Source organism: Drosophila hydei, unplaced genomic scaffold (genome assembly GCF_003285905.1).
Source record: "Drosophila hydei strain 15085-1641.00,03,60 unplaced genomic scaffold, DhydRS2 tig00008144-arrow-arrow-pilon, whole genome shotgun sequence".
Lineage (NCBI taxonomy): Eukaryota > Metazoa > Arthropoda > Insecta > Diptera > Drosophilidae > Drosophila > Drosophila hydei.
Window position 1 is genome coordinate 1729509 of NW_022045849.1, and position 13555 is coordinate 1743063.

The window sequence follows — 13555 nt, forward strand, 5'->3', positions numbered from 1 at the left end:
TTGCCTTTAAATATTGACATTGCAGTGACTGACTATCTAATAACCCAGACACAATAATGACTGACTGTAAAATACCCTAGATATTTGCATTTAGAGAGCTTGACTTCAGGCAACCAATTTGAAGGCACTGAATATTTGCTTGAAATACTAAGCGAATCAGTGAAAGTTGCTTTTGAAGCATGACGTCCTAAAGATGTCGGTAACAACAATTTATTTCCCAGATCAGTTACAGCTAAAGTATAGATTAAAGCACTCAAATCTAGATTAGCTAAGCCACTTAATTATGCAGAAAGTCGTATTTCAAGACTTACAGCATTTGCAGATTGCAAAGCGAAAATACAAAATGTATTTTATTCTAATATTTATCATACTCGGAACATTGCATGGATCTATTAAAGCTGAGGTAATGCTGAAGAGACATATAATATAAAGACTATGATATAAATACAAACCGATTGTAGACCGTCGAGGAGTTGCAAGCACGTTTGCATGCATTGGAGCAGGAAAATAACAGACTAAAGACAGAGAATGTGAAGCTTGAATCTGCAGCAGCCGAAAGCGCCAAAAAGAATAAGGAGATCGAATCTTTGGAGAAAGCGAAAGACGCTTGCTCTAATCCCAAATCAACGAATGTGGACGACGGACTAGCTCTGGCCATATATTTGCGCACACATTATAGGAAACTTAGAACCGAATCGGGTTACAAACGGCTGATACAATGCACGCACAGCTTGAGCTCTCCGGCAATGCATAGCTGTGTACCGTTCAAAGAGTTTACGGGCATTAAGATTATTGCGCTGCCCGGCGAGAAACCGTTTAGCGTGTGGTGCGATAGCACCACAGCTGGCTCCGGCTGGCTGGTCATCCAGAACCGATTCGATGGATCCGAAAATTTCGCTAGGACTTGGGCTGAATACCGAGACGGGTTCGGGCAACTGGATAAGGAGTTCTTTCTGGGCCTGGAGCATATCTACAAACTGACCAACTATCAGAGGTTCGAGCTGTTTGTGGAAGCCGTGGCCTACAACGGTAAAGTTGACTGGGCCCGCTACGATGATTTTCTCATAGGCAACGAGGATGAGTCCTACATGCTGAAGCGCGTCGGCAGCTATGCGGGCACGGCAGATGTCTTATCTAGAAACGTGTACAGCAAATTCTCCACCTTCGACATGGAAAGCAATCCCAACAATTATTCCCACGTCTATCACGGCGGCTATTGGTATATTATCAACTCGTTGCAAAGCAGGTGAGCTCCTTTATTTGCTACAGCATATTATATTTATTTATTAATTGTTTTTTTGTTGCCATTAGCAATCTTAACGGCGAATATCTTAGAAGTCCCACACATTCTAAATTTGGCATGCATTGGGCCACAGGCGAGAGTGAGAAAGCTGTCAAAATGATGATTCGCCCACAGTTTGCATGAACTGTGATTGATTTGGCAAAATTTTAATAAACTAATAAACAATTAATAGACAGAGAACATATATAATATAGAATATAGAATCTATATAAATTTGTCTCAGCATTTCACATTTCTAGTTATTTACGACTGAAGCGCAACGAGAGCCTTAGAGCAAGCAGACGACTAAACAAGAGATTCTTCCGGATTCGAACCCCATACGTGGCAATTATGTAATTTTCTTTACATCTTCTATTTTTATTATTCCTAAAATAACATGAAACAAATGAAAGCAAGGTTCATTTAATATTAAGCTAACGCATAGATATCAGTTCATTGGCAGCTGGAGATAATGTGAAAAGTGAAAGAGACGATGGCACGCCAAGCACGAGTCTCTGGGTTCGAAGTGGAGCCGGAGGTGCCCGACTTAGCTTAAAGAGTTCTAAAAATAGACGTGACACTAAAGGCATGGCGCAATGTCTTGTATTAGGCTAAAGCACAACCACCCACTCATTCAGATAGACGCCGAGATCAAGCCTTGTCCAGACCAAAGGATTGTTACAAAGAACAATTCTTTGTTTTTCTATATTTTAAATTTCATTTTTTTCACTTGATACTTATAATAATAAATACAAAACAATTTATTTATTTAAAACCATTATTTTTGTAGCTGTTTGTTTTAGAATCTGCCCGTAATTGGAACGAATTACATTAACAATTTTAAAGCAAAACGAAAACAATTAACGCGTTATAACACAACCGTTGCAACTACAGTTTAATGCTTTATTTATTTTAATTAATAATATTCGACTAAATTTACAGATATTAGCATCAAGTGCTTCCACCTTTAGTTACTAACGGGACTTTAGGCGGCTAGGCAAAATGAATAAAATCACACTCTTGGTTCTACTCGGATCATTTCTGGGAATGGTCAAAGCTCTTAGCGTGACGGTAATTAGCGAGCGATCAGTACATATATAAATAGGATAGATTATCTGATAAAACTATGTACTCCTTGCAGACCGCGCAGGAGGTGCAGGCGAGTTTGGATGAGGCGACAAAGCTAAATCAGAAGCTAAAGGCAAGGAACGTTGAACTCACATCAAAAGTAAAAGCGAATCATGAAAAGGACGAGAAGATCGAAGCCCAAAGGCCGAAGGCCAAAACCGCGAAAAACTGCGAAGCGAATGCTGTTAGGTCTATAAGAAATAATAATGCAAGCCACATAGTTGTCCCGCGCTTCCCCATGTTTAATGCCTTATTGAAGAAAAATCCAAATTTAAGAGTCAAATCAGTTCAAATGGAGCTGTTAACGTGTCTTAAAAAAAAACACAAATAAACACAGCTCGACTGGTCGGTGTCAGCAAATGCGTGGCTTAAATATGAAGATTTTTGAATAAAAATTAGATCAAAAAGTTAAAGTTACTGAAAGATCGAACTTTGCGCGAGAGAGAGAACAAGATACAGAGAGCAAGAAAGAGCAGAGAGCAACATATAGAAAGAAAGAAAGAGAGATAGAGAGAGAGAGACAGCACGCTTACATGTTTTTAAATTTTACACTTAGCTAATTAACTAAATGAAGAAAAAAAACTCTCAGCTTTGGTGAGCATTTTTTCACATGGAAAACATTGAATTTTCCATAAGCTTTGCATCGAAAGAGGTTTTCAATTATTTTTAGGCAAATGCGTAAATGACGAATACGTAAATCAATTAATCGTCGGGCGAATTAATCATAAACGCCTTATAAGGGCTACACGCATGTCTACCTAAAAAGTACAGGAAACTTTACATAGATTTTCGTGCTTCATTTGCTCTCAGCCGGCAGGGCGTGCCGGCAGCAACAACAACAAAAACTCATATATGGCACTAAATGCTTGGAAATTAGATAGATTTTGTGTTTTAATAGCGGATGCCATAGCAATTAGCAGAGACTTCTCAACGACGAGAGCATTCTAACACTCATACAGCTGATGCTCTGTTAAAATTGTGGAAGAAGAGTATATTGGATTAGAAGCTTTGCCGTCTGCTTGAAGAAAGTAAAAATGTAGCACGGAAAATCAACTGCAACTGAGACTAATTTTCGCTCAGCTGGCGTGCAAAATTGTGTTAATTAAAGACAAATACCTAAGCAGAGTAGGTGACAGAATTGCAGTCAAAGTTATCTATTTATAAGCTAGATCAGCACACACTCTCACTCTCTGTCTCTTGTTCGCTCACTACTATGTGAGAAGCACATAGAGAGGCCTGTGCACACACTTATCTGTCAAGTGCGCAAATATAGATAGAAATAGTTTAGCTGAGGTGCGAGTGTATCACCTGTTAGCAAAGTTCAGCATTAAATAAACATGAACCCAGGTAAAAGGAAAAGCGAAGAAAACAATTCCTGAAGATTGTATTCCCTTAAAAAATAGTTCTTAAAGAGTTTGGAAATATTACTTAAGAAAGACTAGTAGAGATAATTGGTATTATTTTATAATTAATATAATGATCATGATAATTATAGTTATTGCATTGGCTAGAAGCTGTAATAGGCATAGCTAAAATTATAAGTGCAGTCAAAGGAGAGACCATAATGCCGAAGGGAGTAGAAAGATAAAGATACTTGCAGAAGATTCTGACTCTTTGCCGAAAATGCAGAAACAGCGGCATCTGGACGCAGGAAGATGAATAGAAGTGCTTAAGGCATATAGAAGGGCTTCACATTTCAGCTTAATAGTTAATGTTGTCAAGTTGGGAAGCAGATCAAGTAGAGAAGGTTGATTTGAGAGGAAGACGAACTGCTCTGGGAGACGACTTGACTGATGCTGCATAAGTCATATGACTCCACTCTAACTACATAAGGAAAACAATTGTCATCATTAACATCATTAGCCCTATTATTATTGTTATCATTAAAATCATTACTATTATAAGCAGTCTATTCAAATGGAATATTAGCTTAGTATAGTATATAAACTTTTGTCCTATAAAAACTAGATTGTGATAAGATTTTGCTTACTTAGCCAGTAAGTAGTTAACATTGGTTATGAAGTCAATAAAAATCATTAATTAACTGGGCTTAGATAGTTTTAAGTTTGACAGCTTTAAAGCTACAATACGCTGACCTAACATCTAAGCCAATAATTTCATTATCAAAAATTTAAGCAAGACAGTTTCAAAGAGTCTTCTCAGATACTGATCTTAATTAGGAATATATATTCGAGCATACATAATTAATAATATATTTATGCGTTACATGGCACATCATATTACAATACAATGCCTGTTGTAAGAGTATAAAAAAAGAGTCAAACACAAGCATATTTGTATGCAATCATATATTTAAAATATAGATTATTATATATACTTATATATATACGTATATAGATAGTTAATATATATATATATGAACTAACAGTTCGGACAAAAGTAGGTGACGCTGACGTCGACGCCGATGACTTCATGTGAGTGACACAGCTGAGCAAATGAGCAAATGAGCAAATGCGTGAATGAGTGAATGCAAGAATGAGCGAATGAGCGAATGAGAGATGGAGAGCAGCAGATAACTGATAGCAATCAGCAACAATATTTATTTATATTTTTAGTCTCTTTTTGTTTGCGCTTGTTGCTAGTTTATGTTATTTAGCACTAAGATAAAAGAGCACAAAACAATAACAATTTTTGTTGTTGTTGTAGCTGTGATTATTTAACCGAGCCGGTTTGCAGTTGCGTTGAGCACTTGATTTAATCAGTGCCAGAGGTGACATAGTGAATGGGACTACAGAGCTATGTGTGCAACTGTGTAGCACAGTGTAAGTGTGAGAGACAGAAAACCAAATGAAGCACAAAAACTATGCTTGAAGATAAACAAGAGTTTTTAAGTCTAGCGACTGTTAGAGTTAGATCATAGACAGTTGGCTGAAGCCTCGAATTCAACGTGTACAAGTCAAAAGCTAATATGCCCACTTCATAAACAGATATAAATTAACCATTTTAAGTTCAATTAGTGAATTTGTTTTTAGCTATTAATATATATATCTCGATGTATATATTGAAGCGCTGATCTGGTCTGTCAGTAAAGACAGTTGATTCAGATTTAAATTTGAAATCTGATAAGACGAGCATACAAAGTGCTCCATTGAACCAAATGTTCATATAAATCTAAATGCTAAGTTTCATTTTCCAGCCGACTTTTGATCATATTCCTAGACAGATTTTATTTAATCAGTGATTAGGCCAAACGCATGCGTTTAGCTGAATGACAAAGTCATAAAGATACCATCAGCGAAGCTAGCTTAATTGAAACGAGGTCATATGCAGAGTGCAGACCGCAAACAGCAGCAGCGGCAGCAGCAGCTGGTGCTGCGGCTGAGGCAATCAGAGATGATGAGAGCAGAAACTAAAGCAGTGGCAGGGGAAGAGATAGAGATAGGAGCAAGTGGGAGAAACAGGGGCTGGGACAGTCACAAAAGTCAGGGCAGGACAATTGCAACGGCGACGCTGGTCGACTAAGCTGAAAGGCAGGGATAACACAAACAGCAATAGCAGGAGTTGTGGACAAAGATAGGACCAAAGGTAGAGGTAGAAGCAGAAATACGGGCACAGACGCAGACTGCAGCAGGGAAAGGATCAGAGGCAGGGACAGAGATTACATGCAACGGCCACGCTGCTCAATGTGCTGACGCAAGGGCAGGGGCAAGCACAGGGTCTAACAGGCAGAGCCAGTGGCATGCAACGCTTAGGCAACTCGAGTTACTGATAACTTGCAACGCACATAAAGCTGATGTTAGATTTACAATGCATGCGAGGCACAATTAAAACGTTGCTGACAGGTCGTTGCGCCCATGCCACATCTAGCAGACAATGGCTGCCACGTCCTGTGGCACATCCCGCCTGGCTGATGCCTGCTGATAGCGGGCTTAACTCTAGAGTGCCCGCTCTCCAGACACGAACATTAAGCACAAACAACTCTTTTTTCAAGCCGCTCGACAGTTGTGCAAACAGCAACAATGAACATGTTGTCCAAGTATTGCACGACGAAGACATACACTAACTGATGTGTGTGCTCAAATTGTGATATGAACTATAGATCGATATATATAGGCATCTGTTGTTGAAGCTTGAATCGAGTCTATACTAATCGGCATGTGTCTAAGAGAGTATTATGTATATATAAGTGGGCTTAACTTTTTTTAAACACTATTCACTTTTCAATTGGAAATTCATATTCATAGATCGATAAATATCGATTTGTATTTTTGAAGATTGAATCAAATTAAATTCAAGTTTTTCCCATAGATAAAACTCAAGTTACATTAGCAGCTGTATGATATGATAATGTAGTCTGATTTGAATCGATTGCAAGATATATATATAATATCTGAATTGATATGATATGAATATGATATTTTAATATATATGATCTGAATCAGTTTTATTATATATAGACACTCTATTAAGCTTATATTCAGAGACTCCTTCATGAACTCTTAAAGTGAATTGAAATATTGAACTCGCCTTGCTCAGTGAGCAAGGATATATACCCATATACAGACATATATACACATACACATACACATACATATATACACATATCTATATGAATATATATAGGTTTTCATTCTCTTTCGGTCCCTTAACTGCACATTAATATCTTAAACTTATTAAACTACTCTCGTTTCTAACTGTTGCCATCTTCTTGGCTGCTTGCCGCATATTCAATGCCCAAATTACAATACCCTTTGTTAGGGTATACAAATCTATTTGCGCAACAGCTAAATGCCGCTAGAAAATATGACGTGAGCCGGTTCGGTGGTGCGCCGGTGGTGCATGTTTAGCTGATATAACCATCAGCGTGCCCGGGTGTGCCAAACACTTTGACTAATTGAACGATAGATATACATATCGATAGAGCATATAAACGGAGTCGTAATTGATTTGCGACGTGTTAACATGGCGTATGCGTAATGTGTGTCAGCTCACCTTTTTGCTCCTGACCAGCGCGTGCCGCTGAAGCCGGCTCCGGCTTCTGTTGCTGTTGCTGTTGTTGTTGTTGCTGCTGCTGCTGCTGTTGTTGTTGTAGCTGCGCTTCCTGTTGCAGCAGCACGGGCTGCACTGGGCGCGTTTCGGGCAATGTGGGCACCGCAGCTTCCAGCACAGAGCTTTTCTCCATGACATCCGCCATATTGAAAATGCCTGTGTGTATATATACGTGTGTATGTGTGTGTGTTGCACTTAGTACAGGACTTTTTTTTGCTCGTTGTGTGTACTCGTTTGTGTGTTAAATTTTATTTTTTCTTCAAAACTTTTTGCTTCACAATTCACAATTTGATTTGCTTGGCTTTTGGAATGCTTTGGCTTCAGTTGCCGTCTTTTCTTTTAAACAATGAAATCGCACCAATATTTATAAGATTAGCTATATTTAACAATAATAATGCTGATAAAATTTGTTTTTTATTTATTTTTTATTCACTTTTTACACTCTGCTTCGGTTTTTCAGCTCTACTTTTTGCAGTATTTTATTTAGTTTTCTTGAATTTTTGGCAATGCAATTTTCTGAGAGCGTTTGGCGCTGCGCTTCGTATCTTTTGGGTTTGTTATCTCGTTTTCAACTGATTTTCAGTTCGGTTGAAATTCCTAATTAACGTCTGCTCGGGCAGAGGCGCAAGCTGTATGCGAAAGCTTTCGATTTAGTACATGCGCAGGGGTAAAACCAGCGAAGCTTTTTTCGAACAATAGCTGCAGCGCCATCTGTTGGCTGTCACTGCTGCGTGTTTCACTTTTTCAACACACGATTTTTTGTATTGAATCTTTGAACGTTTTTCAGTTTTCGCTTTATTTATTTAAATTTATAAAATAAATTTTACCAAACAATTTTTGAATTGAATTATTAAATATGTGAATTGTTTATTGCTTAAGCAAAATAAACCACAACAATTAAAAAATATTAAAAAATCATTAAAAACCTTCAAAATTTAAATAATGTATAAATCTTTCAGCAGAAGAATAAACATATTTATAGTATATTGACATCGCAGAGCTGACAATACTTGCAAGCATAAAGCTCTTTCAGTTATTTCCATATGCTAAGAATATGCATCCAACACTTAAAAATTCACAATCAACCTGAATATTTATCAAATCATTTCGAACTACCCTCGAAACATATATATGTAGCCAAATTTGTAAAAGCCAACCAATTTTGATTACATTTTTGGCATTTTAGTAATGGCAACAAAGTTAATTAAACTCTAAGCTCGAGAGAATCTTGCTAGCTCTCAACTTACTACTCCGACTTAAGCAAGTTAGATTCGATATAGCTTCAAGGCTAAGGAACTACGAATGCAATGAATGCTTTTGCTACTCGGTTTATTTGCGTCTGTTTTAAAACTGAATATTCATAATGGAAACTTAAGAGAGAGAGAGAGAAATCATCAAACAACAAAATAAAATTGCCAACGAAACTTATTTTTTTTTTCATTTTTTTTTGTTTGTTTGTTTTGTTTTTGTTTTCGTTATGTTTTTTTATAATTTAAATTTTTTTTTATTTTTTAAAAAATAATATTATCTTGAAGTTCAATTTTTGCAGTTGTAGTAGCAGAAGTAAAATTTAATTAAAATAATATACGAGAGAGAGATAGAGAGAGTTAGCGATGAATATAACATCTATGGAGAATGGCTGTTTGCTATAAATTTATTGAATTGTTGTTGTTGTTGTTGGTGTTGTTGTTGTTATATTTATAGCTGATCTGGTCTGTCACACATTCTGGCGAGGAATGCTATAAGATGAGAAAGAATTTCATATCAGATATGTATCATATATATATAGAGACAGAGAGAGAGAGAGATACAGCCGATCACATAGTTTGGGCAGACAAGAGAACTTACTGTTTAGTCGAAGACGACGGGATCGCTCATCAAGCGCTGGATGAACTCTGGAGGAGCGGTTCATCGGTGTTCAACATACAGGTGGTGGTGCAGTGGTGCAGTTGTGCAGTGGTGCAGTGGGTCACACAGAAAACACACACATAGACAAGACGTGGGAGTGTGTTTAGAGTGCATTTCGATTGAGTGTTTGAGTGATTGGATAACAAGTAGATGTGCGAGTGAGTGAGTGTGTGAGTGTGTGTGTGCGTGCGAGTGTGTGTACATGTAAAAAATACAAATAACATTATGTAGCACATACATAGACAAATGGAACACACAATTCCGAATGCGATTTGACGAGAATTTCTACTTACGAGAATATGGGATCATGCCCTCATCATCCTCGGGATCCATGCAGTCAGCGAACAGAGTCTCGACCTGCTCATCATCCAGGGACTCACCTGTTAACGAAAGAAACAACAAATTAGAGTCAGTCAGAGATCAGACGTATTTTCCATTTACCAAGGGCCAACAGGGCGTGCTGCAATTCAGCGAGCAGCATGGTGCCATTCTCCTCCTTGTCGTACAGCTTCAAGCACTCAATGAAATCCTCGTAGCAGCCCTGCTCCTTCTCCTTCTTCACTTGCGAGTAGATGGGCAGGAATTCGTCCATTTTGATCTTCTTCTCGTTGCGCTTCTTGGTGCCGCCCATTTTCTCGATCAAAGCGAGGGTGGGGTTCAAGTTCAGAGCGCGCAGAGCATCGCCAAGATCGAAGGCATCGATGCCCTCGCCGGGTGAGCCCATAACTTCGAAAACGAATTCGACATCTGTGCGAAAGGAATTAATTAATTACAATTGTAGCTGTTAATATTAAATCGATAACTTATTTATCGATAAGTTTTTTTTTATTTATTTATGAAATCATTTGATTGAGGTCAAATTCAATAACCCTGAAACTAAGGCTACGCACATTTTTGGTCATCATTCACATTACGCAGCAAGTGTGTGTATGAGTGTGTATGAGTGTGTATGTGTGTGCATGTGTGTGTATGTGTGTGGGCGCATTGCCAACACGTAGCTCATATACATATACGTATACGTAATTCGACACTCGAACGCTACAGTATATGCTATACACACACACACATACCCACACACACACACATACACATACATATCTATATTATGCATATGTATATGTGTATGTATGCTCTTTGGCAGTGCGTTTCAACAAAAATAAATTTGTTGAAATAACTTGGCCAAAATTAGATCGTGCGCTCTGCTCATAGATATCTATATATATATATATATATATATATATATATATATATATATATATATGTATGTATATACACACAAATTTTCCATTGTTTTTCCTCAGCTTTTCTAGTCTTCAAATATATTTTTTTATATTTTAATATTCACAAACTTTAAAAGCATATTTTTCTTCCATATGATATATCTATATATAGATATAGATATAGCTGATATATATATAATTTCGCAACGATTACGAAATATATTTTTGCCGTATATCCCACGCATATCCATGTGCTTTTACTTTATATAAATAAGTATGTCTATATATGTATAACACACGCGCACATTATGTAATCACTTTTTGTGGATCTTTTGCAGATCTTCATGGATCATATTTTATATTTTTTTCTGTAGCTCGCAAGCTTTAGGGTTTTTTATATAGTTTCTTTGAGGTTAGAATTGTAATCCTTTGTTGACTGGTTGTATTTTTTAACTTACTTTCAACTTCACGCTTTGGAACATCAGCCTGTTAGTTTGAAGAGTAGAAAAAGAATTTTAGAATTTAATTTCTTTGAGTTTTTGTTCACATATTTTCTTCTATAGTCAGTATAGATATTTTTACATTTTTTCTATTTTTTTTTATATATTTTTCTTCAGTTTATTGGTATCACTCACCATTTTGTCTATTGAATGCGAAAAGCAACTGTATCGCGGATGAGCTCGGTCTCGACTGAACGTTATTCGTCAGTGGCCGCACGGCAAGGTAATGTGCTGAGGTGATGCTGACCAGCTCACACACACACATACACACATACATGGATGTATATAGAAACATATGCAAAAGAATTTACTTTCATCTGGGCAACATTTTCAAATATTCTCTTGTTCTCCCTCTCTCTCAGTCAGTCTCTCTCTCTTTGTATGCTCTCTGCTACATGTTTCTATTTTTAAGATATATATATGTATATATATGTTTGTGAGACTTTTCCGATATGTGTGCCTGCAAAATAATAATCAGTTGTGGCATCGTGTTGAATATCATTTGATGTTAAAGATAATATCTTAGGCGCTTATTGTATTTAGACAGACCTTCTGTATGTATGTCTCTATGCCCACACAAATATATATATATATATATATATATAGTTTTTAGATATTTAGTGTCTGTCGACCCTGATCGTCTGTTTGGCAAAGTCGCATTTTATTGAATTTTCTTTTTATCATTCAGGATGTTTTTTTTATTTTCCTATGCCTAAAAAACACCTGAATCGCTGAATAGCTTTCAAAATACGTAATTTGTTTGAGTTCCTTCTCAGCTATCAGCTATCTCGCTCGCTTAAGATCTCTAGCTCTCATCTACATAGAAGGCGTATTACTGGGCACCCAATCCAATTGTATTTCTCGCTCTGTGTGTCTACAACACGAACGAAGAAATTTTTGTTCATTTTGAATGCGCGCTATTTATAAAAACTATGACACAGATACACCAAATTGTATTCAGAGCATTCATCTACGACGCATATATATCTACTGTTCCTATATACACGAACGCATAGTTGTTTATATACATATATAAATATGTATATATTTATAGTTTTAAGGAAGTTTGTATTTAAAAGGCATAAATTCTGATTGAGCAATTAGCACAACGAAAAGTTGTTTCTAATTGGCATCGTTGTCCTTGGTGGCGGCTGCTTTGACCCGGTTTAGGCCTAACAGCTGTTCAAGCCAAGGTTTTTGCGGCGCAGCCTCCTGGTGCGCAACAACCTGTTGATGCATGTGGTATATAGAGGCTGGGTTTTGGCATACATGCTGCTCTTAGGCCAGCCCAACAGCTGCTCAGCTGCTCAGCGTCTCAGCTGCTCGGCTTATCAAAATGGACCAACTGTGCGCAGTGGCAATTGCGCAACTCATTGATAAAAATTTGCTGCAAACTATTTCGCTGGGAGTTCTTCAGCAACAAAAACAAGTTAGCATCAGTCGAGAGCCTCCAAGTGCCTTACACTCGTTCACAGCTCAAAAAAAAGTCATTTTAGGCTTACTTTAAAAGAGAGTCTGCAATAGCTTCAAAACTTTTGAATATATACTTTGTCCACCACTATATATTATACTATATCTGCTATATATTTTTGTTCTTGAATTGATTACACGAAACTTCAATTATTTCAATTATTTCAATTAAGCCTCAAAGTCTCAATGGCCTTAAATAATTATTTTTCTTTTAGATCAGATATAGTATTTGACTGGGTGCAGCAGCAAAAATCTTAACAATTTATTAGACTCAATGAGTATATATTTAAGATTTCAAGTCATCCTTTGCATAAGACCAATATACACTTTTCACTTCCTGCACGAGTATAAACATTCTAAATCGTTTATTGCACCCTGTATAACACTGAGCAGAGTAAAGCAGAGCAGCTGCTCGGGAAGTCGCATGTCAGCCTTTAGTACCTCCTGCTGCTGTGAAAGCTTAACAGCAGCAGAAACTAAGTTAAGTCGTCAAATTCTAGAAACTCTAAATGAATGCAAAATTAAATAATATAAAAAAATTAAATTAAATTAAATAAAATGAATAACAAATAAAATAAAATTAATTAAATAAATTGAAATAAGCAATAATTAATAAAAAAAGATATCTTGCATACATTGATATCAAAATATAATATTAAATAGAAAAAGATTTTGATTTACAGCTGAGAGAGTTGACGAGATGAATTCAGCTGAAACTTCCATAGCAATTGAGACTCTCTTAAGGGTCAAAGGAACCTAAAAGATTGATTACTTCTGCTTACTTTAAAGCACTTCAGAATATGTTACCTATAATAAATGTTCATGACAATTAATAAAGGCTAAACTGAAAATCAATCCATTTAATGGCAATCTATAGTTTTTTATGGCCAACACTTAAGGCTGACATTTTGTTATTTAAGCAGACTTCACCCTTAAAATAAGCAAACAACAACAACTGCAATAATAATAACAATAGCCTTAATGATAAGCAGACAGGGACATACATAAAAGCGTTGCTGACAGCCGCACATGCGGCG

The 13555-nt window shown here is 36.8% G+C and overlaps 4 protein-coding genes across 7 annotated transcripts in view; 2 read left to right on the forward strand and 2 right to left on the reverse strand.

The window, feature by feature from the left end:
- The window catches only part of LOC111603504 (microtubule-associated protein 2), a 28992-nt gene extending 21016 nt beyond the window's left edge, over window positions 1–7976 (reverse strand). For 2 of the 3 annotated variants that reach the window (XR_002751691.2, XM_023321111.2), the window contains exon 1: window positions 7364–7976. Coding sequence is in view for 2 of the 3 variants with exons in the window: in XM_023321111.2 (XP_023176879.2) it covers window positions 7364–7565 (202 nt within the window). In the remaining variant the exon portion in view is untranslated. The remainder of the gene's footprint in view (window positions 1–7363) is intronic. The other variant, XM_023321112.2, reaches the window with a different exon arrangement.
- LOC111603506 (ficolin-1-like) lies at window positions 307–1426 on the forward strand. The gene is made up of 3 exons (XM_023321115.2): window positions 307–403; window positions 462–1246; window positions 1312–1426. Exons 1-3 carry the CDS (start codon window positions 344–346, stop codon window positions 1424–1426), a joined length of 960 nt encoding a protein of 319 aa, XP_023176883.2. The 5' UTR covers window positions 307–343.
- On the forward strand, window positions 2219–2756 carry LOC111603509. Its single transcript, XM_023321118.2, has 2 exons — window positions 2219–2353; window positions 2424–2756. The coding sequence occupies exons 1-2, from the start codon at window positions 2285–2287 to the stop codon at window positions 2739–2741; spliced, it is 387 nt and encodes a 128-aa protein (XP_023176886.2). The 5' UTR covers window positions 2219–2284; the 3' UTR covers window positions 2742–2756.
- A 1001-nt stretch (window positions 7977–8977) lies between the features above and the next one.
- LOC111603508 (myosin light chain alkali) lies at window positions 8978–11255 on the reverse strand. 2 transcript variants are annotated; one of them, XM_023321116.2, is made up of 6 exons: window positions 11184–11255; window positions 11007–11034; window positions 9770–10075; window positions 9622–9708; window positions 9269–9315; window positions 9113–9159 (listed from the first exon to the last, which is right to left on the reverse strand). In XM_023321116.2, the coding sequence occupies exons 1-5, from the start codon at window positions 11184–11186 to the stop codon at window positions 9272–9274; spliced, it is 468 nt and encodes a 155-aa protein (XP_023176884.1). In that variant the 5' UTR covers window positions 11187–11255; the 3' UTR covers window positions 9113–9159; window positions 9269–9271. The 2 variants fall into 2 exon arrangements, with proteins under 2 accessions (XP_023176885.1, XP_023176884.1); XM_023321117.2 differs by lacking the exon at window positions 9269–9315 and having other exon boundaries at window positions 8978–9159.
- Between the last annotated feature and the right edge of the window lie 2300 nt (window positions 11256–13555).

What these genes read in the sequence shown, in the direction of transcription:
- LOC111603506 (XM_023321115.2), top strand. Translation starts at nt 344, where the DNA reads ATGTATTTTATTCTAATATTTATCATACTCGGAACATTGCATGGATCT. An exon ending in ATGGATCTATTAAAGCTGAG is followed by an intron (nt 404 to 461) that starts GTAATGCTGAAG and finishes AACCGATTGTAG; the next exon opens with ACCGTCGAGGAGTTGCAAGC. An exon ending in ATCAACTCGTTGCAAAGCAG is followed by an intron (nt 1,247 to 1,311) that starts GTGAGCTCCTTT and finishes TGTTGCCATTAG; the next exon opens with CAATCTTAACGGCGAATATC.
- LOC111603509 (XM_023321118.2), top strand. Translation starts at nt 2,285, where the DNA reads ATGAATAAAATCACACTCTTGGTTCTACTCGGATCATTTCTGGGAATG. An exon ending in TCAAAGCTCTTAGCGTGACG is followed by an intron (nt 2,354 to 2,423) that starts GTAATTAGCGAG and finishes TACTCCTTGCAG; the next exon opens with ACCGCGCAGGAGGTGCAGGC.
- LOC111603508 (XM_023321116.2), bottom strand. An exon ending in GCACGCCCTGTTGGCCCTTG is followed by an intron (nt 9,709 to 9,769) that starts GTAAATGGAAAA and finishes TTTCGTTAACAG; the next exon opens with GTGAGTCCCTGGATGATGAG. An exon ending in GGGCATGATCCCATATTCTC is followed by an intron (nt 9,316 to 9,621) that starts GTAAGTAGAAAT and finishes CCGCTCCTCCAG; the next exon opens with AGTTCATCCAGCGCTTGATG.